General features: G+C 41.1%; 2 protein-coding genes and 1 long non-coding RNA gene across 5 annotated transcripts in view; 2 read left to right on the forward strand and 1 right to left on the reverse strand.

Annotated features, from left to right (window-relative positions):
* The first annotated feature begins 803 nt into the window (after positions 1 to 803).
* Positions 804 to 23,096, forward strand: part of LOC115596489 (heterogeneous nuclear ribonucleoprotein L-like) — a 98,754-nt gene continuing 76,461 nt past the window's right edge. For 2 of the 3 annotated variants that reach the window (XM_030441650.1, XM_030441652.1), the window contains exon 1: positions 804 to 1,268. In XM_030441650.1, the coding sequence (XP_030297510.1) occupies positions 1,041 to 1,268 (228 nt within the window). In that variant the 5' untranslated portion in view covers positions 804 to 1,040. The remainder of the gene's footprint in view (positions 1,269 to 23,096) is intronic. The other variant, XM_030441649.1, reaches the window with a different exon arrangement.
* Positions 17,966 to 19,311, forward strand: LOC115596491 (uncharacterized). Its single transcript, XR_003986912.1, has 3 exons — positions 17,966 to 18,346; positions 18,448 to 18,602; positions 18,724 to 19,311. It is a non-coding gene; the product is annotated as an uncharacterized LOC115596491 (long non-coding RNA).
* LOC115596490 (uncharacterized) lies at positions 18,855 to 22,912 on the reverse strand. The gene is made up of 10 exons (XM_030441653.1): positions 22,808 to 22,912; positions 22,246 to 22,377; positions 21,206 to 22,122; positions 20,912 to 21,089; positions 20,706 to 20,782; positions 20,411 to 20,615; positions 19,918 to 20,166; positions 19,560 to 19,731; positions 19,315 to 19,463; positions 18,855 to 19,046 (listed from the first exon to the last, which is right to left on the reverse strand). The coding sequence occupies exons 3-10, from the start codon at positions 21,419 to 21,421 to the stop codon at positions 18,868 to 18,870; spliced, it is 1,425 nt and encodes a 474-aa protein (XP_030297513.1). The 5' UTR covers positions 21,422 to 22,122; positions 22,246 to 22,377; positions 22,808 to 22,912; the 3' UTR covers positions 18,855 to 18,867.

Genomic DNA, 23,096 nt, shown 5'->3' on the forward strand with positions numbered 1-23,096 from the left:
TTACCCCAAGACTGACGCAAATGTTCACACGCCATTGCTGTGACGCCATATATACACGCCATATGTTGTGTTGCAGGGAACTGTGTGTAATAAACACCCCATAATCCACCTGGTTGTCGTCTGTGGTCTGTAGAAGCGACAGTAATGTGGAGCTGCATTTTGATAATAGCTGTGACCCGTCATACATACATAAATGTATGTGTCTGTAAATTCATACATAAAAAGTAGATCAATATAACACAAACACATACAGTCCTCTGGATTCTACTGTATTTTCTTTGAAATATAAAAAAAAGCAAATTCATGGGAGTTCAATACAAAATGGCTGGAGTACTCTACCTGTTTGATTTTTTCCCACAGCATAAGTATAATACACCCTCATTGACATAAATAACCCTGCCACCTTCCAGATGTTCCTAAAATCAAAAATGGGTGTGTTGTCAATCAATGCAGCTATATTTGTCAACTTAACTTGACCTTTTTGTTGGACATTATGGCCTACTTGGAACACTGTTCATTGACCTTTCAGCAAGGTTAGTGCTACTACTGATTTCTTGACATGATGGCTGACAAAGACAATTGCCTCTTCTTTGGTGATGCAGTAAATAAACGCATATATGGACACTATCTCTCCTATTTTCTGCTATCTTAAATCTACTGGTTCTGGCTAGCCCACCATTCCCCTTTCAGTTCCCTCTATGCGCACTCCTCTGCAGAGTGTGGAAAGCTTTCTGTTGACGCATCGTCAACGGCCAATCAGGCGCCGCATCTCCAAGGTGCAAGACCAATAAGAGAAGTGCACGGGGCGGGATGAGCACTATCCACTCACACCTCCACACATAGAAAATCACTGGTGTTGGGGAGCGATTGAGAGACATACTGGGACTGAGAGTGAAGAAGGGGGCAGGGGCAGATAGGCACAGACACACAGAGGCTGCTTAACGAGGAGACACTACGGAATAACTGCAGACATGGACGTGTCGGTTTGACCAGCTCCAGACACAGTCGCGCTCTACAACAGGTCCACCGCAGCCGCAAGGATGTCGACGGTAGAAGGAGCCGGGCAGCGCGACGAAGGGGAGTACGGAAGGGCGGCAAAGCGGCTGAAAACGGAGGAGAGGGAGACGGAGGCGGAGGAGAGAGAGGAGGGGGAAGAGGAGCTAGAGGAGGGGGAAGATTCGGACTCCGGTTCGCTGCCCGGCAACGGAGAATCAGCGGTGGACAACCGGGCCCGGTGGAGCGCCAGCCAATACGGAGTAGGACGGAGGGTAGGAGAGCAAAAATATTATCTAACGTTACCCTGCAGTACAGCATCACAGACGACCGCGTGCATGTGCGCGCTCGTGCGATTGCTGCCACTGTCATTCTGTCAGTGTGCTAGCATCACCAAACTGTCACACACTACAGGTTACTTCATGTCACCACTATTCCTCACAAACAGGATGTTGGCTAGAAAATCCAAGCTACAATGCAGGCAACAATAAACATCATGTGTCTATTGCAACTATGACATGACCTGATATGAAATAATTTACACACTGATAAATATATAATTGGAAAATTCTTCCTATGGAGCTTGTTATGTTCAATTTTTAATATGATTTCTTATTTTCAACCAGGAATATACTGTTATTTATGCATTAAAGCCATGAATACCATGTACACATACCTGGAAATGTTGGCCTGTAATGTGTCCTACTTTTTATGAGGAATTTTATTTTCCTGAAGCATAAAAAATATTGATACAACAGCATTTTCGTCAAGTGTTTGACCTCAGCCACGGAGATTATGTTTTCACCAGTGTAATTTTGTTTATTTGCTGGTTGGTTGGTTTGTAAACAGGATTACACAAAATCTACCAAACTGATACTAGGGTTGAGGATGGATCTTGGTCCAGAATAGACTCCATTAACTTTTGGTGTGGATCCGTGTAAAGGGAGGGATTCTGGATTTTTTTTTTCTCCCTTTCTTTAACTTTGCTAGATGGTTGTGGTTTTACATATTTTGTCAATTTTTCAGAGAATAATGCATGTATCTTCAGGAAAAATGTCGGCGTAATAAGGTAGCTGGCATCTATGAGTTGTAAAGCAGTTATGTGTGGTTTGAAAGGGCTATCAGGTTTGATACTGGATTAGGCTGAATTACATTTGTAGACTGTGGGGCCTACTGAATTTTTGGGGTAAGTTACTCTTGTTAAGTTTGTTACAGTACATTTAGTGGTGGAACCATTAAACTGTGATGTGTTTATCGAACATATGAAATGGTAACTGTACCAGCATACTGGCAGAAACTCGAAGGGCCCAATCATCCTAAATCTGAGCTACTGGGAGGTACTATTTTCAGCCTGGGGCATCTTAAAATGGTGTACACTGTTTTGCTACGGTTCCTGGGTTGAACACCAACTTTCCTTGAAGCTAGAAACATAGTACAATAGGTAGTCGCTAATAGTAGAGCCCTATCTCCACAGTGCTGTGACAATGCTGGTGAATACCCAGAAAGCAGTGACATGTATGTAAGTGTTGTAACGATAATAGAATTTAAAACTCCTATACAATACCTTGAAAAGTATTGATTTTTGAAACCATGTTGGGAGGTCAGGAGGACACTCAAATAGAATAACTGGTCCTCCTGGGCCTGGGTTGAAGTCAGTAGCCCCATTCACACTGCCCTTTGAGTACGGGAATCATGCGCTGATTCTCTGCATCCTCCTCTGTGTGAAAGTTTCAGATGTGGTGATGGGGTGAAGTTTCACTGTGGCTCTGATGCGCCTCCAGAGGTGCTATCAGAGGTGCAGCAGACGTGAGCCGGCATCTGTGTTAATGGATAAGCCGGAGGTGCCGAGCGGTGGCATGCCGATCTGATGGTCTTCTCAGTCTGATAACTAAACGGGTCCTTCACTCATCAACTAAAAGAGAAATGACCCACAAAGCAACGTTACATGACCAGACAACTGTAATGTGGTAATTGGTATCATCTTTGGCAACTCACACGAGGAAAAAATACAACAGTTATATGTGGAAAAGCATTTCTGCCCAAAATACAGCGTCTGTCCCCTGCAAAAAACTTGAGTGAGAGTCAGAAAGCATCCTGTTTACTGTTTACTTTAGAGCAAAGGAACTTAACTTTGTCACTTTCCAGGATGCATGGTGGGATTGGATCGCAATCACCACATATTAAAACAGCATCCATATGATTATAAACAGTCAGCTGGTACATGTTTAGGTTAACAGGAGGACACCAGGGTAAACACATTGAAAAGACCACACAGATGCCATCATCATGGCTTGTACTGTCACGCCTCTTTTGGATCTGCAGCAACGGCTTACTGTATGAATCGACACACTGGTGCAGGTTTATGCCAGAGCTGCTTGGTTATGTGTGAACAAACATAGTTGGAGAGTTGGCGAGCCTTCACTGCGGAGATAATGAAGAGTCTCTTTGTGAAAACGGCTAATAATTCTGGCTAACCTCCTTCATTTAATCGGCAGGTTGCTGACTTTGGCAAACAACCATAACCTCGACAACACTAGTACTGTTATTTTCCACCAGCACTTTTGGCCACGCCAAATCAAACCAAGTTGTTCAGATTTGCTTGTCCATTCCCAGTTGTACTATGCTGAATTTGAATTGAAACTGTTAAATTTACAAATTTACAGTCAGTCCCAATCAAATCACAATCAATCTACACAGGTGTGTTAATTACCTGCCCCAACACATCTATACACCTCCTAAAGGACATTGTTGCAGGACACCTGAATCATAACTGTGACATTTCTAATTCTACAATTCCATTTTATCCAGTTATCTTCCCTCTCTCCCTACTACAGTTGTCTTTTTATAACTGTATTAAAGTAATGAGTAAATGCGACTTTAAAGATGAAAGTCAGTCATCTCAGTCAGTTTGCGTTCACTAACTCAGTCCACCCAGTACGTGTTTGTCTCAATCTGCCTCACTGCAGCTCTGCATTAATATTTGGGGAATTATTAGGTTGACTTTAAAAAGTTAAATCTACAATTAATAAGCGGTTCAACTTTGTTCAGTTATACCTCTATCTGGTCTGTTTACATTAGTGACAACAGCAAATTTGACAGAGAAAGCTCGACATACACATCATGCAACAGAGCTTAAATTTAGCTTACCTTGCATTTGCTGAACAGCTGAGGGTGATGGTCGTGCAAATGAGTAAATTGGATGTGTTGTCGCCCCTCGCGACAACTTTCTTCTTGCAGCTCCTGCAGACGAGGCTTCCATCCCTGACCAGCTGTCCCTGGGCATTCTTATAATAACCAAAATACGCCCAGACTTGCCTGTGAATTCCAGGTAATATACATAGGTTTGAACCATTCGAATATCTATATTTGCGCATTATGTCAATAACAGGAGGACAAACTAATACAACATAACTACTACTATGATATAACTAGTGATAGACTGATACGTCGGATTTTTGCATTTTTTACGTGTATTGGCATCGGCCGATGCAGGCTGCTGTGTTCGCCGATCTGGCATTATTTACAGACCGGTGTCCACAGGCAGCTCCGTGTTGCTGGAGACTCTGCAAGAAATGGCAGAGCAGAAAACCAATCCAGTGCGGCAGCATTTCACAGAGCACTGTTCTACCTCACCTGTTTTTAATATTTGTTAAATATTGTTTACTTGTTCTTGTTCTACCTCACCCGTTTTTAATATTTGTTAAATATTGTTTACTTGTTCTTGTTCTACCTCACCTTTTTTAAGTTTCAATAAATGTTCCTTTTTTAAAATTGAGACTCGTAACATTTGTTATCATTATTGTGTAATTTTTATGATGTAAACTGAAGGAGCAAAAGTAATATCGGCTCCAAATATCGGCTCAAGAAAATCGGCAGTCCATATCGGTCATCGGCTAAGGCTGATGAAAAAAAATGGTATCGGCATCGGCCCTAAAAAATCCATATCGGTTGAACCCTAGACATAACTACTTGTATAGGTTTTTTCAGGATACGGTACCTCGGTTCCAATTCTTGACAAAACTCTCGGAAGCCCGTGCCATCAACGATACTGATTGGCCTCCTGTCCTTGCATATGAACGCCTCTGTTATGCTGCAGACAAAGAGCTTGTGGCGGGAAGTGAAAAATATACAGTCGAGACGTGGCTGTTAGTTGGAGTTCCAGACATCATGGCATACTCATTTGGGTGCACATTTTCGAGATGTGCCCTCATGTTGCTAGTGGTGGAATGGTAAGCTAACTGTAGCTTACACAGCTTGCATACAACTTTATCATGTGGCTCCGCATTTTTGCTGTCTACCGACCAAAATCCGAAGTATTTCCAAACGGGGCATTTTAGGTTGCCCTGTTTGCTGCTGAGTTGGGCTCTGAAATTTTTTTCTCTCTGCCATCTGCATTTGCCACGGTTTTTGTCGTGTCCCACTTTCAGCAGTGAGTGACGCTTGCAAGGTCGACTCCTGTGACCTGTCCCTGACCCGTCATGCAGTGCACACACTCGCAAAGCAGCCGCTGATGTGTTTTTTTCCACAGTCGAATATTATTTTCAGTTGAATCTCCGTTTTTCTTTTTAAATATTCGAATATATTCAAATTTGAAATATTTGTTGACAGCCCTACTGCTCTGTGAAGCTTGTTGTGTCCTATTTTTAGATACATTTGTGAGAAATACAGGATGTTTTGGTTCATGAAATGTGTAAAAATATACCAGAAGAAATATTCTCATGTTGCACATGTAACTTTCAATTTACAGATTTGTTTGAAACAGGCCTAGGATTGATTTGCAACATACTTGTGGTTGCTAGTGGTAATGATAGGCTAAATGTTTTCATAACACAGATTGCAGATTTTAGTTAGAAATGTCACTTGTATTAAACAGTTTGGGCAACTGACTCTGTTGAGAGTGCCAAGAGCAACTAGTGTACCTGTTTCTATTTCTACTTTGAGAATCTGTGTCAGGCTCTCCCAATGTGTCCTCAAACACCACTAGTAATGAAGAACAGTATTGGGTAGGGATGCATACCAACGCTGTCAGTTAGTATTGGGCCAATACTGCAAAACTTGATAGAAATTCACCGATGCCAGGGTGGTTTGTCATTTCCACATTCCAAATCCGGAGCCATACGCCGTCCTATACGGACCTGGACTTATAGTCAATAAGTTTCTGAAGTAATTTAAATTTTGATGGGGTGCTTCTATTTTGACTGTGCCGCTGACTGGTTTAGCGGATCAGGAAATCCCGTTACCAATTGTATGCAAGTTAAGCCATCCCACGTGATGCTACTCAGCCAATCAAATGTGTGCATTCCAGGCAATATACAGACTCTTAATACAGAAAGATGAAAGAGGTGAGAAGAGATAGAGGAAGAGAAGACACAAAGATGAGTGAACCCGAGATTGAGAAACATAACTACACACGACGTTCTCTAAAGAGCTAATGAATGGTCCCCCAGGTTTGCTTGAATTTTTGGCCATTTACTGATGGAGGGGTTTGTCAAGGAGTGCATGAGTGCAGTAGCTGAAACGTCACTTGAGGGGAAACAGCAACAGAGATGTTATTTTTCAAAATTAAATTCTTTATTTTAAGATGCAAAATTTCTAAAAAGCTATTTTCACTATTTTGTTTTTAAATGCTGCCCCTCTTTTCCTTAAAGAGAGAAGGACATATTTGACATATATATTATATACAATAATACAGAAAAATGTATTATTTGACAGTCAGTTTTTGATGACATGCAGACGTTACAACTACTAGGCTACCTCATATATCACACTGATTAAAATGTGGAGACTGTGCAATAGTGTATTTTGAGATATTAAGTTGGCTGTGTTAACTGTGTTATACGTTTCATTATTTGATTTGTCAAATTTCATTGATATTTTGTCAAATGTGAAGACAGTGCCAATGTGGAGGCTTTTTGTTTAAACAAGAAACTCTATATTTATTTTTATTTAATGCATTATCATTGTTGGTAACAAGCAAAGAAGATAGTCAATAGTCAAGCAACAATAGTGCATAGTGCAGTGCATCTGCAACCTAATAGTTATTTTTGTGGTAGAATTATTGGCATCAGTACTCGAAAATACTCGTACTCGGTTTGAAAAATTTTTTTTTTCCCTCTGGTTATAATGCTCTCACACAGCCATCATGAACTTCTCTGCATGGGCTTGAAATGAAGATTTGTCTGCTGTTGTACAGAAATACTATTTTTATTATTTGTTTCAAGAAAGGAGTTATCTAATTGACCATTTGAATCCTGTTTGATAAAGGGTTTGTGATGGGATATTTGGAGCTACACAGAAAAAAAAACATGTCAATAAATGCTGAATGAGAGACTCTCACCTGCACAGCCCTCAAGAAGCAAGGCTAGAAAAATATCCCTTTACTGGACCATCGCAACTGTCCAAATCTTTTTGTCCACTAATACAGCCCTGAATGAGCAGTCTTGAAGTCATCAAAAGTAATGCAAACAAAAGAAACTGAATGAAACGTTGGTATGCGTTGGAAAGGCGGAAATATTTTTTCACATTACATATTCAGACTATGGCGGGCTGCCACAGTCTTGTCAATGTATGGGAAACACGGACCACCAAGACCAGACATTACAGTTTAGAAGTGTTTGTTTCATGGTTAATTGTTAGTGAATGGAATTCAGACAGTATCAAGCCCTCACAAGCAGAGGCTGCTTTTATTGTGGCCGTGGATTTCAATAAAACCAACCTGAGCAGTGCTAGGCCCCCCGAGATATCACAAGCACATCAGCTGTCCTACATGTGGTAGTATCACTCTCTGCCATGTTTACGATCTTTTCTGGGACAGATACAGGGCCCTCCCTCATAGGAATGGGGACTGACATCCGGCATTAAATTGTCTCTGGGGCTAAATTATGAAATACTTTAGTATTAACAAGCTTTGACTGTAATGGTTCTTTAATCTGTTTGGGTGTGATTTGTTAGGATGTTGCAGCATTTCATCTGCTGTGTTCCTCCACATTAGCACATGGTGGAGACAGTGAAGTCAACCAGGCGTTGAGGATTAGAGTTTACTTAAACCAACATCAAGTGTAATAAAAAATCTTGAGTAAGATGACAGTACTTTATCGTTACACCTGTTTAACAAGCATAAAGGTGTAAACCTATAGAAAGCAACATTTTAATGTGCTCTGTCCACAGTCTCCCATCCACTGCCACTTTTGTATGCAAGCACAGTGAGCTAGCTTGGCTAATGGGGAACTATTACAAACAGCGTAGTGGTATGAGTGTGAACAGCCCTTTACCACTCCAGCCACAAATTCTTTATTGGATTAAGGTCTGGGCTATTCAGAACATTCAACTTGCTGGAAAATAAACCTTACCAGCATTCACAACCAATTTTCACAAAATCATGTGTTTTTTTAAATTACTGTTGTGCTTATTGATTACTATCAATAATAAGATCCAATTTAGATTATGTCACCTCGGGAGCACCACCCTTGAAGAAGGGAAAATATCGCCAATTCAACAAATCAGTCACATAAAAAAGTACTACATTGTCAGTTTGTAGCTCTCATAAACATTTAACTTATAACTACAAATATAATATAATTATAACTACAGAATGACCATAACAGCTGTAACGATTGAGGGATTTGGGGGACAGAGTAGAGGTTGACAACATTTGATCTTGTACAAGATTATATCAATGTAGGTTCAAAAATCTTTTACTTAACACAAAATGAAAACACACAATCTAACTAACACTGTGTGTGTGTGTGTGTGTGTGTGTGTGTGTGTGTGTGTGTGTGTGTGTGAGATGTTGTGATCAGAGAAGTTGGTTAGATGCATGCAAAGACCCCGAGTCTATGTCATACTTCAGCTAACATCAAATTAGCCATGAAGCAAGGCAAACTAGCAATAACCTGACTACACAGAGATCACAATAACACCCAAACAGTGAACAAACACAGAGATTGAACACATGTGTGCATAACATCAACCAGAGTTAAAAAGTCCTTCGCTTAGCAATATAATTCTATGCTGTGTGCTATCTAGGCCCAGTTTAACCTTTACCAGTCTTTGAAGAAAAAGTGCGAGTGGTTCCTTGGCTGACTAGCCAAACAGTAGAGGTTATAATCCCAATGTTGAACAATGCTGTTCTTGCTGTGCAAAGTCTGAATCAGAGAAAGACTACAGGTGAAGGAAACTAGTTGCTCGTTCCCATGAACTGGTAAAAAAACTTGTGCTGTTCGCAGTAATGTGTTTCTGGAAGCAACTGATCTTACACTTTTGCGTCAGTGGGCTTCAAACCAACACCAGCCAATACCAACTGAAACATGGTCTCCTTTTTACATGACAAGAAAACAATTCTGAAGGGAAGCATACAAAGCCACTTTTCTAAACTGTTCCACCAACCACATCTTTTAAAATAACCGCAAAACATTTTCAGTGTGTTCAGTTGCCTCTCATAGTTTGTAACATAATGCCGTTTGATTTCAGCTACTATCTTTCAGGGAGAGGGCATGATAATGTGAGGTGAGCCTCAGCTAAAATCTCTGTTAAATCAACTGTCTCAAAGTTTCTGCTACCAACTTAGTAACCATCCCAAAGGCAACCTTTGATTCCAGTTGGATAAAAGATAACCGAGACAGATTTGCCAATCCGATGCACACTTACAAACACAGTAAAAGAAACACATACACAAGCGTGCACAGTAAGGGTGTCACGATTTCGCTCCCATGTCACATCCGGTCTGCTTGCTGAGCGAAAAAAAAAAACACACCCGTGTTGAAGTGCTGCAAGTCAACCTCCTCTAACTTAGCTACTAGCTAAGCCAATAGCTATTAGCTACAGCAAGCCAGACGATAGCATGGTGTTATACCATTCCTGTTCAGCTCCCAGACCGTGGTCGGGAAGCACAGGGGAGATGATTTCCTCCAGCGAAGTTTGTGTTTATCTTAGGGGTGAACCCCCTTTCACGTGTGAAGCTGGTCGGGAAATAATACCAGGGAGCTTTGCTCTATCTAGAGGAGCCGTCGCCTTTACTCAGAGCCAAACTGCAGCCTATATTGTACACTTATTGCTGTCGCTAATACTGCTACTCCTTTTGCTTCTCTTTCCTCTCTTGTTCATTCACTGTCCCGCATGTACGCACGCTCCCTCACTCTCCTTTGCCCACTCACACACACTTCACGCACCGCCTTATTCCTGAAAGGGGCTACGCCACTCTTACAACAATGGCAACTGCAGATGCAGGAGACCCACAGAATGTCGCCCATGTGGAAGTATTTTGGATTTATAATGAGTTATGTTGATTACATTTGCGTTGTTGACAAAAAAGCCACAGTTTACAAGCTCTGCAGAAACTAGATGTCAGGTTATTTTCTTTAAGTTTCAAATTGACTGAAGATATAAGTTATTGTTACATTATGTTGCTAATAAATTTTTTAAATTTGACAATGTAGTGAGGTACATTGCGAACAAAGGTCAGATATTATATTGGATAAAAGTCTAGTCTAAAAATGGCATAGCAACCTGTGCTTTAAAAATAAATAAATATAAAAATCGAGAATCGAATCGAATCGTGACCTTAGAATCGAAAATGCAATTGAATCGAGGATTTGGAGAATCCTGACACCCCTAGTGCACAGATAACCAAAGACACACACAAACACGCCTGACTGCCCACACACAAAAACCAACATGAACACAAAACACATACACACATCTTTAAGCACACACAAACATTTGTCTCTTCATACTCCTTCAGATCTGCCTTCAAAGAAACAACTGCATTGCCCGGAGGAAGCATGTATTCCTATAGAAAAGTGGGAGGTTAAGTAGCTTTTTCATGGATGGCCAATGAGGTTGTGTTTGAAGGTGGGACGTCAGGGATATAATTGGCTGTTTTTGACTACTTTGATAATAACATTATATTTCACCTCAAAAACTATTTACCTTGCCTTGTTTGGTGTCATTATTTTCAGCACAACCTCACATGTGTGACTGTACAGATATTATGTCATTATGACATATATTAACACTATGGACCTAAAATCACAAAATAACATAAAATCAGAGTAGGAAAAGGTTAGATTTTTTACTGTGAAAACCACAAATATGTTTAATGAACCAATTGCATTAGTTATAATGCAAATATAAATTATTGTTTGCTAAATTTGTGCATAAGTTTTTGAAATTTACAAAGTTATATGTAACTATTTACATTTAAATGCAGGCAATGCCTCAGGCTTCTTAGCTCAATGAAGAGCTGCACTGCCTGCTCCACATTCAGCAGTCTCCTCATTGTTTTGACTCACAACACAAAAAAAGACTACACTACACATTAAACACACTACACTAAACACTATATAACATACTAACTATACACATCACAACTTTCCCTGTTCCTCGGCAACCAGACTTGCTGCTTGCGGACATTATTTACCCTAAGTCCGGTTTTGGGCGTGCCGGTGCATCCGGTCCGTTGACTCGGGAGGTGGGCTGTGTGGGTGAGCTAGCAGCTAGCTACACACGAACATCCACAGATTCCAATTCCACTTTGTTGTCCTTGTGTATCCGAATCTCCTCAGACTGGAACAGACTCGGTCTGGACTCTTTTAGTCTCATTAATCCCCAACTGAATCTGCTTGTTTCTTAAGGTGTGTCGTGGGCGTGAGCTCTGCAGTGATTGGCTCTGGTGCGCACGTGGCTACGGTGTGCAGTGATTGGCTCTGGTGCTTATGGATGCTAGCGGAATTGGTAAAGCATTTATGAAATAATGTATTGTTACAACCAGGTACCCTAAGTAGCATGTGTCTAGGGAATTTATTTACAAAATTATATTAAACAGGGAATTTAAAGGAAATCAAGAATGTGAAAACATAACAAAAGCAGGAAAATGGCAGGCACAACAGTTGGCATGGAGGCACCGCTGGGATGAGAGAGAGCCCGAACACTGCAGGAAGACCTGCTCTTATAGGTAGAGGCTCCACCCCATGATTAGGATTCACACCTGAAACACATTAGGGAGAGGCAGAGAACTAGAGCAGCCAACAAAAAATACAAACAAGGGAGAACTACACCACCCAGAGGTGGAAGACGACGTAACATGTATTAACCGTATCATTGCAGTCCAAACAAATCCAACGTCGCACACCCTTAAACCACGCAGCAGCCATGTTGTAAGTCTCAGGTCAGTTATAGAGAGATTAAAGCCAGCAATACTGTTCAGCTTTTCAACAAATCTAAACATCTTCCACAACATTCATACATGTTGTGATTCAAAATTTCAAAGCCAGCAATACGCATTTGGTGTCAGCTTTTCAACGATCAGCATTCACTACTGCAATTTTTCGGAACTTGCCCTTTCTAAACCCAGCATAAAATGCGTTTAAAGTAATCATAGGTAAGGTGAGTCGAGGTGTAATGAGCCAGTCTTTTAAGCTCACCTGAAAAATCAAATCTGTACAGGCAAAAATAATATCAACTTTGAAGGGGACGACTACATGTGGTCAGCATTTCTATATGTGTATTTGGGTAACAGCGATAAATGTGTATTATAAATGGAGCTGAAATAATAATGGACGCAGAAATAAATAAACAACAGAGTAAACAGAGAAGGTAGTTTTTTAGTTCCAGGATGTAATATATACGTGTGACTGTCACTGTGTTAGTTCACTGCTTCCTTTCTCATGTCTCCTCATTACAAGATGAATGGCCACTAGTCAGTCCGTCAGTCAGTCTCTCTCTCAAATAGATGTAGCATAGAGGACTCAAACATAATGTTTTTTTTAGATCCATGTGTTTTAAATAAATGACAACAAACTGACCTTGTAAAAGACATGAGGACCCCAAAACTGAACTGAAACGAGCCCAAATGTCATTGTAATGCAGATATATCCTCACTCTTGTGGTTTAAAAATGAAATCTGAAAACTATGGAAGTAGAATAATGTTATTAATCAAGAGCATAGATTTTCAGTTTGAGAGCATGATTTCATTCCTTTTCAGTGACACAGCTCCTTCACGTGCTCAGATTTTTTCTCCTCATGCTCACCTCTTGCACGCAAAAATTTCGCTCGCATTCAAATGTGCCCTCTGCGTGCTCAGATCTAATTGTCTGCACGCTCAGATCTAAGTGCACGCACTCAGAACACACACCTGCTCACAGGTCAAGTTCTGCTCTCGGATCTCTCCTCTGCTCACAGATTTTTCTTGTGTATCAACACTGTCAACCAATAGAAGGCCGGCTACTGTTGACCAATCAGATTATCCCCGCTTCTTTGCGGGTGCGTTCGCTGTACTTCAAGGAGCGTCGCATACGGGTGGGCACTCTTCCTACTGGGTTTATCTACTTCCGTCTTCCAGGCTGTTAAATGTGGTGTATTAGCCAGCTACCCAGGCAGCGGGATATATCTTATATAGTATAAATACGGAAGGATGAGCATGATCGTGACGATAGTACAGCGGTTAAAAGCTTCGCTTCATGCTGCTTTTTGTATCAAGGGACACTGGTTCGCATCCCGGCCCGGCGTACAGAGCGGGGTGTAAATGTACCGTATATTACCAAATAATAGCCGGGTTTCAATTAACCGCAAGGTCCCATTTAAACGCTGGGTGAAGGTGTATATTTTGATAAATAACCGCTGGTTCCAAATAAATGCCGGATCTAATTCATAAATTTTTTTTAATCAAGGAAGAAGATGTGACCACTGACACTGCACGTTTTTCTTCTTCGCCTTTTTCACGCGTTGTGCTGCTTTCTGTCAGTCAGTATCACACTGATGATCGCCATGGCTCCGGTGCAGCAACAAAATAAAAAGTACGACTTGAAATTCAAACTTTCTGTCGTAAAATATGCAGAGGAAAACTTGGGAGAAGCAGCCGCTAGACGTTTCTCTGTCGACCCCAAGAGAGTGAGAGACTGGTGAAAAAATCAAACAGAGCTTCAGCGTCTGTCCGAGGAGGACAGCAACAGGGCCAGGCTGCCTGGTGCAGGAAGGAAGAAGGCTAGAGAGGAGCTTGAGATAAACATGCAGGGATGAGTTATCAGCAAACGGGCACGCCACGAGAGAGTGTCCTGCAAAATGATCAGGGTGAGCTTGCAAAAGGTTGAGAACCCCTGCAGTAGTAGAATCCGTGTACCAAGTGGATTCTCTCATTGAAACGCTTAACAAGAGATGATGGGTAAACATACGTGATTAAAAAGGTGTAATGAAAAATACGCTATGATGATAGTGTATTTTTCATTCATTACACGAGCGAGGGTGCCAGCCGGGCCGGGATGCGAACCAGCGTCCCATGATGCAAAAAGCAACATGAAACGAAGGTTTTAATCGCTGTACTATCGTCACGATCATGCTTACTCCTCAGTATTTATACTATATAAGATATATCCCGCTGCCTGGGTAGCTGGCTAATATGCGAAAGTAGAGCAGCTATTGTTCTCCTTTATGTTGATGTAGCGATTGTAATGAAAAGCCCGGGTGCTCGTGTATTGATTAACTGATATTTTATTCCAAAAGTCGTCATAAAATAAAGGGAACCACCACATTTAACAGTCTGGAGGACGGAAGCAGATAAACCCGGTAGAAAGAGTGCCCGCCCGTATGCGACGCTCCTTGAAGATCAGTGAACGCACCCGCAAAGAAGCGGGGATAATCTGATTGGTCAACAGTAGCCAGCCTTCTATTGGTTGACAGTGTTGATACTAGGGCTGGGCGATATGGACTAATAGTCATATCCCGATATATTTAGGCTGAATATCGATATACGATATATATCCCGATATTTTTATGCAAAGTGAGAGCAAATGTTCAGTCAAAATCAAAGCCAAATATGACATGTGGGTGGGAATTTCGTCATTTTAGGGGCAAGTCCATTTGGCCTTCACTTTTTTTTTTGTCAGGGGCACCAAGACCACATGACAGGGCACAAAGGCCACTGAGTAAAATTTGTTGATTTACCTTTCAGACTGATACCATAACATCCTAATTTATAATAAGACATGGATTATGTATTAAAGCATTTTTTAAATACCAATATCAAGTTAATGTTACATTACAAAACAGTAGGGTTAGGTGAGGTGAGTTTTGTGACACTACACTGAATATTAGTGTTACTGAATATTTCTCCCAAATAGAAATTCCCCCAAATTATGGCAAAGCACATTTTTTCCAAACAAAAAAATTGTAGAATAAGCAGCAGGAGACCACTGATGTGTGGAATGATTTTGGTGGCACTACACTCTGAATAATAGTGAAGTTATTGAATATTTTTTGTAGTTTCTCTTTTCAGTGTTGCACTTTGTAGACGGTCCCTGCGCCCTCGTCTCACAGCTGGCTGACCATACAGACCAGAGTTAATGTCCAGACGCTCGTTTTGATTAACATACGGTTGTAGCTCGTTGTCTACCGTACTACGGTAGGAAAGAGCCGTCAGTTGTGTTTTAACAAGGTTTCACTTATGAGTTATTGATGAAGAGTGCCGGAGTGTCTGTTCCAGCCCCTCCCCTCTCTGTGCATGAAGGAGGAGGAGCGGGGGGAGCAGTGCAGAGAGCTCCGGGTCAGCGGTTTGCCCGGAGCAAGGATCACGGTTTTATATCGATATATCGCCCAGCCCTAGTTGATACACAAGAAAAATCTGTGAGCAGAGGAGAGATCCGAGAGCAGAACTTGACCTGTGAGCAGGTGTGTGTTCTGAGTGCGTTCACTTAGATCTGAGCGCGCAGAGGGCACATTTGAATGCGAGCGAAATTTTTGTGTGCAAGAAGGAGAAATGTGAGCACAGGCATGTGATTTTTTAGTTCAAGCAGACATTTTGAAAGAAAGCAGAATACATTTAAATGCAAGCACAAAATGTGAGCATGAGGAGAAAAAATCTGAGCACGCGAAGGAGCTGTGTCACTGAAAAGGAATGAAATCATGCTCTCAAACTGAAAATCTATGCTCTTGATTAATGACATGATTCTACTTCCATAGAAAACACACAGACACAGATAAACACACACATACCATCTTGGGTAAAGGTGATATCGCCTTGCTGTGTAATCAGTATTACTTGTATGTAGTCTAGTTTCAATGCACTCAAGTATGCATGCACTGACACAGTTACACAGGCACTTGCAAGCACGCACACGCACACACACGCACCTACATGACATCTGGGCCCGTATTCACAAAGAATCTTGAGACTCAAAGTAGCTCCTAACAGGTGAATTTAGGAGCAACTCCTACAAATAATGGCCATGTCAGTCGTAACTTTAGGACTCCTAATTTTTGAAAGTAAGAGTTATTCACAAAACAACTTGGGCCTAAAAGTAGCACCTAAGTCTGGGAGACCTTAGAAGTAGTCCAGAGGACTCTTAACTTGCTTAGACCTAGTCACAGCCGAATGTTTTGGAGACGCTAATTGACAGGGAATTATTAAAACGATGTCGGATGGACTGTGAAGGGATCGAAGTTGTGGTTGAGTTGGTGAAAGACGCAATAACGTCCCCAATCAACTGAAACAAACTTATAACGTTAAAATGTTTGGCAACACCGCAGTGTTTGCTATGGGGAAAATGCAGCTCTTCGCACAGGACCTATGCCACCTATGATGACTAATTATTTTTCAGTTTGTGTGTTTGCATGCACTAACCTGGCTACAGTAAGCTTTCTGCAGTAATCTTACCTCTAAAATTTCATGTAGACAAGAAACCTCCCTCCCTTCACCAGGCGAGGAGATTAAAGAAACTTGATTTCCCCAGTCAGACTGACGGAGGAAAGACTTCAGACAGGAAAAATGTGTCACTGTGATAGCGTGGAAAGGACTGTTACATGTAGGGTTGGGCGATATAGCCTAAAACCTGAATCTCTCTTTTTTTTGTTTTTTACAAAAAACTTGATTATGATTTTACATTTTTTTCCCTTATTAAAAACAAACTACAAATGACATTGAAATTATTGAAAGTATTGCTTCTCTTGAATAAAATGCTTTTTTTACATCAATTTTAACATGTCAGATTGCATGCTATGACAAAAACTGATCAGTTTCCCCATTGGGATTGGGATAATGTTTGAACATAACTTTCATAAACACATTTTTGCAGATAAGTAAAAGGTGCCTTTATACAAAAAAGTATTTTGTATCCCTGAGGATATGTAAACAAAATAACATTTCTGCATGCATTGCATAGTAAACATCAGATGTTGGTGGATGTACTGGAAATGAGGTATGTGCTTGCTGTTTCTTTCGAACATTTCTATTTCTTTTATTATTCTAATTTTATTAAACACATTTTTGGCAAGGAAGTCAAGCCTACTACCCCGTTGCAGCTTTGTAACACATACCTGGTGTTGAAAGTTTTCAGTATGTGGATGAACCCTGGCTTTTCCACCGTAAGCTGTCCACTGGGCCCCTTTCTTGTCACACGGGACACAGTAATTAAAGGTCCCATATTATACTGTTTTTCATCAATTTCACACAGCTGTCAGAGGTCTAACAGCTCTGTATTCGCTATGCATTGCCCCAAACCTATCTGTGGTACTGAATTTCAGCTGCCTCAAAGTTGCTCAAATGAGCTCTGCAGAGCTCTCCCTGAGAACAGTCTGTTTCTGTGCCTGCACCTTTAAATGCTAATGAGCTCAGTCTGTCAACGCCTACTTGGAGAGCCTTGCTCGATGGCCTTACCTGCGACACGCCCCTCTCAGGGAGAGGATTCCGCTTACGCTACTGGTAGCATGCGCTAATGTTTACGGTGGATGTATCGCTATGGCTCGGCGAGATGCTGTCGTTCAACCGTACAAGTTTGAACCAGAATCGGACCCAGAAGGAGAGGCTCCTGAAGAAACACAGACTCTGCGGCTGCAGCAGGACGTTTCAGAATGGTCAGTGTGTCTAAATAATGTTTGTTCGTATGTGTTGTTACAGTTACTACCATGTAGCTAATGCTAGGTCCTGCTAACAGTAAAGGTAACTTATAGTTGCTCATATTATATTGAATACCCCGTTATAAAGCACCATAAACACGTCTTCAACAAATTTGAGGCACTGTGCAGTTCTCCGTCACAAATGAGAGTCTCACAATTGGGGGACAATGAGAGATACAGAGCTAACACAGTGCCACCATCGCACTAATCATGAAATAATAGTCACGTTGCACGTCAAATTAAACGGCAGACATGAAAAAAAAAACCCACATATACTGATATTTACACATCTTAAAGTGTTCCCTTTACTATGACACCACAATTATTCAAATAGACCTTGTGGTTGCAGAGATATACCAATTTCATGTTTGTGAAATCTTCACCTTCTGTTTTTTGGATAGGTGCTCCTGTGGAAACTGTGTAACTATGCCCACGGAAGTTGAAAATATCTGCTGTTTGGAGATACCACAGGTAGCAATCGCACAGCTAAACTGAAAAGTTATTTGCCTCAATTTGGCTACTGTTTACACTTATAAATTACAATGACATTTTCTGTTTGTTATTTACTGTAGGTTACCAGACATCTATAGGAGGTCGATGAGGAGGTGTCATGTATGACTGACCATCCTGGGTTGGAGCGTGTGTGCCTCAATGTTTACTTCTTGCAGAATGCCTGTCAAATATACAGAGCTGACTATGGTCCTCTACAGCTGAGAGGAATACACCAGTAAGTCTTTTTTTGTAAAATGTCAAAGAATAAAAAACAAAGATGTTATCATCATCTGAAATTGTAATACACAGTATTAATACATTTCTGCAAGACTAAATATTGTGTCCATTGTTTATAGTTGTTACAGGCTATCTAGCCTATCGCAGTTTTGTGAGCTGGTGCTGGGGCTGCCTGGGACGCAGAATCCGGGTAGTCATTCCAGTTTGTGTGGTCCTACGCATCCGCAGAGAGTTTCCTGATGCCGAAGGCCACTACGTTGGATTTAGACTGGCCCTCGGTTGAACCTGGACACATAACTGGCAATGACCTCCTCCTTGTCAGGATGCTCATACTGGGCAGTCAAATCCTCTGGGACTGGGATGGCCAACATCGCGTTCTTGTATGGTGTAGGGTCCACAAAGACTTTGGCAAATATAAGGTCCATCATGTCAGCAACATACCCTGTTTCATAAAACACAAGCACAAAGTTAATTTTAACTTTTGTTATTATTACTGTTGTTGTTACTTATTTTTTACAAAACAATACAAATGTCCTAAATACATCCTGGTACTTGCACTAATTTATTTAGTTATTTACGTATTCATTTGTAAGGACAGGGTTTTTACTGTGTTTTGTTTTTGAAAATCTTTTAACATGTGAGAGCAATTTCCAGTACAACAAGTTGAAAACATGTTTGGTTAAAAAAAATTAAAAGATTTTAACACTAACGGAATGTTGGCTCTGTCTTGTGGGGTTTGGCTCTGCATTGTCCCTTTATAGCCTTTGGAAAGTAGACCTTGTAGAGAGGTACACCTTCCCGGGTTTTGGCCTGTGGTCTGTCTGCATTTACATTGTAATACATGGCAGCCAGGTACAGTCTGGAAGTACATGGAAGACAAAATCACAGGTGATCATAATAAAGCACAGTTTAGGCTGCATCTCACAAAGTTTGAAGTAACCCTAGTTTGATTTACCTGCACAGCATTCCAATAAAGGGAAACACAACATTCTTTGGGGCAAAGCGAAGGATCACACTATGGAATGCCTCCACAGATGAAGTCTGGTGGTGAGGGCTCAGTTTTGCCACGTCCTTCAGAGTTCTTTTGTTGGTCAACAGCTTTTCTAATTTGTAGAAAGCCGGAGTACCTACAAACAATAACAAATGCATATTTTAAAATACAATAAAGTAAAACATTACTGACATTATTTGTGATGAATTTCTATAATATCACATCACTAGGTGTAGTTGTCTTTTATACAAAATGTGTGATCACTATTTAAAAGTGAGGAAAAATTAGGTAATAACTTTTAGTCTATTTATTAGTACAATACCTGCTCTGAGCCATTTGTTTTTGTCCCGTGTCTGGTGGACCTCATGCAGGCACTTGGGGTAAAGAGGGTCATCTTGTGTGTGGACGTCCTGCTTGTGGTTCAGGATTGAGGTCCATTTTGCCACTCTCTCTGGCCCAGTTGATGAGGTAGCTGCAGTCCAGTAGATGTGATTGTAGTTGCTTCTCATCCACTTCTGTAGTTTCTGACACTCTTTCTCCTTACTGATCTTGTCCATTTTCTTTGAAATCCCTAAAGTTCATATAGATACATTCCTTTCATTAAAAATTGATTGATCAGTCAGCTACAGCATTTCATAATCAATTTCAAGACATGTGATACTAATTGACTCATAGCTTTACAATGTTATTGTAAGGACACAAATTTCCTTTCATGTTACTCACATGTAATGTGCACAGAAAAGTGCTTTGTGCATAATGAACTTTTAGGAGCAGCTATTATGTGGATAGATGCAGATGAAAATAGGGAAATATACCTTTTGCCATGTGCCACACATCATAGTAGTGGGTGATGTTTCTCTCCCTGAGGAACTTTTGAATTTGTGGATGACGGTCGGTAACAATGCAGTCAAGATTAATGCCACGTTCTTCCAGCAATGCCAGACTCCTCCTCAGGCCCTCTTTTTCCATGTGGTAACTACCACCAACCTCATTGCTCTGTTGCCCCGGCACAAAAAAACCCTACAAGATACACAGTATAAGCATAAGCCAAATGGACATTTTCTAATTTCACTGAATAACCTTGTTACAATTTGAATTTTAACCACTCACCTGAACCAACTCGATGTCCAAAACTGTGTTTGAGTTAAGATCCATCATTGTATAACTCGCAAATTTCGCAGAGTGCCCTGAAAAAAGTATTCTTAGTCATCGCATATCTTATTATATGTGGCATTTTCATAATGTCACTCTACTCTGAACTTAACAATATATCACAATCCTGGATAAACTGCACTATTTCTTTGATGTGTAAATACCTGGAGAGTCAGCTCTCATGTCACCACCAACTATAACTTTGCTCTCCTGACTGAGCCGCTGCAGCATCACATCCTGTAATGTTTTCCACTGGTGAATGACTGCAGGTTCAATGAAAGATCTGGCATGCCGGCGAAATGTGTTGTACTGAAAAAGTTGCAGCTCCATTGCCTTGAAGACCTGTTGGTAGAAAAAAAATAATAATTTGTTGACATAATGCATGTAACTTGATCAGAAATACTTCATATTCAGAGCAATAATCAGAACTGTAGGAAATACAGTAGCACATCATTTACCCATGCAACTTTTACGAAGGACGCACCACTCAGGTACACAGCTGCCGAAAGGTGGAGGTTCCCAGCTGGTGTGCTCCCAAGGATAGGCTGGCTATTCCAGTGTCTGTAGAACTCGCAATGGGGGCATCGCTGCTCCACGGACAGGAATGTCCCCAGATTTTGTGTCCTCACATCACATACCTGCGTGCAGACAGGACACGCAGCAAACAACTCCATAATGCAGCTCTCATACACGATGTATTTTTTGATCTTGTGGGTGGGAGTGGATGATTCTTGTCTTTATCAAACAAAAGGAAAACACATTTAGCAATTAATCAGTTTGAGTTCCCTCCGGTAGTGTTCTCTTAACCATTACACTCTTTCCAGTTGGTCTATATGTCTTTTTATGCACATAAACATAGGCACAACTACTGATGTAAACAGTCCTACAATGAAAATTATAGTCATATAGGTTATAGGAAATCTCCAGGACAGTTAAACTGTACTTCAGTTTCCATACAGACTGATCTTTTATGTATATACACCGTACAATTAAAAACCTAAAGTTATTTCAGTATAATTTGAAAAATAAAACATCAGGAGCCAAAAGAACATCGTAAGATCTACATGAATCCGTCTAAAATTTTTCCAACAAAACTGAAGCACCATCACCACGTGCACTCACTAACACACACAAACAAGTGTTGACTCTGACAGCGCTGTGACAGACTCTGCAGGATCATAGTTGGGATCCTGCCCCTTCGAAGCTGTCATTGAAGAGCTGCCCTCTAATGGATTATCCTCCAGCTCCAGCTCCTCTTCAAGGTCCAGACGAGATCTCTTTGAGGGTCTCTTTACAGGTGTCGAAGAAAAACATAAAGGGTCCTCAGTGGATGTCCCAACACCAAAATCCTTGCAGGACACAGTAGCCTGAATACCTGTAAACAACAATATAATTTTACTAAAGAAGTCTACATCAATGACACAACAAGAAAATTACGAGGGGTAAATGATTACAAACTTCATCAAAACATATTACACTGAAGATGTTTTGTACATACCTTCACTTCTAAAGTGGGGCTGAGGGTCCTAATGGATAGCTGCGGGCTTACAGTACGGGTGTCCAGTGGGTCAGTTTGGCATGCGACATCCCTTGATGCCGGTGGCTGAATGGATGCACTTGATGTGCTGGCCTGTATACAAAAAAAAAGGCTGCATAAGCAACACTCAGGAATTTGTGTGTTGTTCATCATTACATGAGACCCCCCACCCCCCGACACCACATCCCGGTTCCCATCCCCCACTGACCAGAGCTAAAAACAGCTAGCTAAAAACAGCTAACGTTAGCTAAAAACAGCTAGCGAAAGCTGTGTTTGTCTCCAACACAGTCTCCAAACTCTTGGACACTGTTCTCATCGTCTCTGTCTCCATTCTGCACATGTTTCCAGACTTTCTACTGTGACAACCAAGCTCCATCGTAATATTATTAACATCAAACTCGCTTCAAACGCCATTGCATAACGTTAGCGGACCGGAGCGGAGCTAACTAGTTAGCCAGTTTCCAGCTGACTTCACCATACTCGTCGGCAGCTGTAAATACTATCAAAACATGGCGACACTTACCTGTAGCTCAGGTGCAGTAGCTGGGTCCCTTATGGTTGGGACTGATCCTTTTACAAGGGTCAGTGTCGAGGCAAAGCCCGCTTTGTACTGACCCTCGTTACTGAAGCAGTCCGATGTGAAGTGGTTAGCACACACATACAAGCTAACACGAACTGCAGCCGGCACGTTGTCGTTAAAAATGAAACGCAAACACTGTCTCTTCTGTTCTTCTGTAGTTGGGACAGAATATAGTCACTTATGTTGATTTGTACAACCAACAACTGAGCAATTTGCGTGTCTAGCTTTGAGC

This window comes from Sparus aurata, chromosome 15 (assembly GCF_900880675.1).
Source record: "Sparus aurata chromosome 15, fSpaAur1.1, whole genome shotgun sequence".
Classification (NCBI taxonomy): domain Eukaryota; kingdom Metazoa; phylum Chordata; class Actinopteri; order Spariformes; family Sparidae; genus Sparus; species Sparus aurata.